Genomic DNA, 2,443 nt, shown 5'->3' on the forward strand with positions numbered 1-2,443 from the left:
CCACAGTGTTGAACAAAACACCCGTGAAGGTCGGAAGTTCATTCAGAATTCGAAGATACTGGAGCTTTGCCTGAATTGCAGAGCCCTGTGGAAACAACCCACCCAGAAATATGAGTAGCTGAGGAGCACAGGAAAAGCAAACCTATGTTCAGAGAGAGGAGTCTCAACATCCTGGGACAGGCACTAGTAAGCAAGCAACACTGTAGGGTTGTGAGGAGACCCTGTGTAAAACTGCAGGAAGGTTCCAGTTCGGACAGCTCTTCCCTCTAGCATTCCATCTCCCTCTCTAAACTCTTCTCCTACCTCCAGATCCTCATTCCTAAAGTATCCTGCTTCTTCATTTTGTTCTTGGGTTAATTCCAACACTTTCCCCAACTCTGATACCCTGTCTAATCTATACCTCCCTCCTGAGATCCTTCAGACCCTTAGAGTCACCTAGTTACTGGTCATCCCTGGCTAGGGGTCCCATTCAATACATTTAAATCTGAGTACACCTAAGCTCCAAGTTTGATCTTCATCTGGCATTCCTGGTTTCTATCAGCACCTGTCTGGCAATTAGCCCAGAAACCTCTGAGTCATCCTGGACTCCTCCATACTGTCATCAGAGGGCCACCAGTCACCAAATCATCTTGAAATGATGATTTCTCCAATTTATCCACCCCTCTTTAGCCCCATAGCCATTGCCTCGGTATTCCCACCTGTGTCAGGGTATCAGCCAGGTTACCCTCTTTTCCCTCAGTGCCTCCATACATTGTTAGAGGGAGCATCCTAAAACAGAAGTTTTTTTTGTTTGTTTTTTGTGGTTTTTTTGGTGAGTCAGAGTCTCACTCTGTCACCCAGGCTGGAATGCAGTGCCCAGGTTGGAGTGCAATGGCACACTCATGGCCAGCGCAGCCTTGATCTGCTGAGTTCAGGTGATCCTTCTACCTCAACCTCCCAGCTGGAACTTACAGCCTTCCAACTGGAACTGGGCACACGTCATCATGCCTAGCTAATTTTTAAAATTTATTGTAAAGACGAAGTCTCGCCGATTTGCCCCAGCTAGTCTTGAACCCCTAGGCTCAGGCAATCCTCTCATCTCTACCTTCCAAAGTGCTGGGATTACAGGTGTGAACTACCGCACCCAGCCTAAAACATAAGTTTAATCACATCAGCTTCTTGCTTAAAACCCATCAGTGGCTCCTAGCTCCCTACAGGATGAAGCACAAGCCCCTTTCCTTGGCACATTGGCTCCTGCCAAGCTCTCCAGCCTCTTCTCTTGCTACACTCCTGTTCATTTCTTGCATTCTCCGTACTTGCTTAAGCTGAACTGCTTGTATTTCTTTCCTTGCATCATGGTCTCTTATATCTATGGGCCTTTGTACAGATGGATAGCCCTGCCTGGCAAATTCTTCCTCCCACTCCCCACACCCATCCCAATACCCAGCCTGAGCACTGGGGTTCCTTGAAAAAATGTTAGCTGAGGAGCTGATGGTGGTGAGCACTGATGCTCTCAGCTGAGAAGAAAACAATCTGATTAAATATGCACAGCAAGGTGGGAATGGCTTAACTCTCCGGGGAAATTTACATCTTAAAAGGGAAGCTAGTTGGTAATGCAAGGAATCTGGAATGGGTGGAATATATGGGGGCGATTGTGTCCCGTGTCTACATCTGCATGCAGATTCTAATGCCTTTCACCACCCTCCTGCTTTCTGGGCAGGAAGCACAAGCCAACTGAGCCTTAGAAGCCCGAGAAGGGCCTGTAGGGAGTGGGAGTCCCTCTCAGAGCACTAGAAGGTGGAGGCACTGACCTGAGCCCTCCTCACTATGCCTGCTGGTCCATTTTCCAGGTCAAGCCTCGTTCCCCTAACTCTCCCCACCCCACCTCCAAGTTGAGCTTTCTTTTGTTTGTTTGTTTGTTTTTAGAGACAGAGTCCCACTCTGTTGCCCAGGCTGGAGTGTAGTGGCATGATCATAGCTCATCATAACCGCGAATTCCTGGGCTTAAGTTCTGGCATATGGAATTCTGGAAGATAAAAGTCCAGGCCAGACAAGTGGCTCACACCTGTAATCCCAATGCTTTGGGAGGATGAGGTGGGAGGATCACTTGAGGCCAGGAGTTCGAGGCCAGCCTGGGCAATATAGTGAGACTCTCTATAAAAAATGTTTAAAAATTAGCCGGGCACGGTGGCACGTGTCTGTAGTTCCAGCTACTTGGGAGGCCGAGGTGAGAAGACTGCCTGAGCCCGGGGGCTCAAGACCAGCCTGCGCAACTTGGTGAGACCTTGTCTCTGCAATAAATCACAAAAACTAGCTGGGTGTGATGGTGTGCATCTGTAGTTCCAGCTACTTGGAAGGATTGCCTGAGCCCAGCAGGTCGAGGCTGCGGTGGCCCTGAGCGTGACATTGCACTCCAGCCTGGATGACAGAGTGAGACTTCAACTCAAAAAAAAAAAAAAAAAAA

General features: G+C 48.7%; 1 protein-coding gene across 1 annotated transcript in view; it reads right to left on the minus strand.

Annotated features, from left to right (window-relative positions):
- FRMPD3 (FERM and PDZ domain containing 3) overlaps positions 1 to 2,443 on the minus strand; it is a gene marked incomplete at its 5' end in the record, with an annotated part of 64,689 nt that overhangs the window by 28,067 nt on the left and 34,179 nt on the right. Inside the window, one exon of the mRNA XM_021706350.1 lies at positions 5 to 85. Coding sequence (XP_021562025.1) covers positions 5 to 85 — 81 coding nt within the window. The remainder of the gene's footprint in view (positions 1 to 4; positions 86 to 2,443) is intronic.

Source organism: Carlito syrichta, unplaced genomic scaffold, assembly GCF_000164805.1.
Source record: "Carlito syrichta isolate Samal-C Ts95f unplaced genomic scaffold, Tarsius_syrichta-2.0.1 Scaffold315473, whole genome shotgun sequence".
Taxonomy (NCBI): domain Eukaryota; kingdom Metazoa; phylum Chordata; class Mammalia; order Primates; family Tarsiidae; genus Carlito; species Carlito syrichta.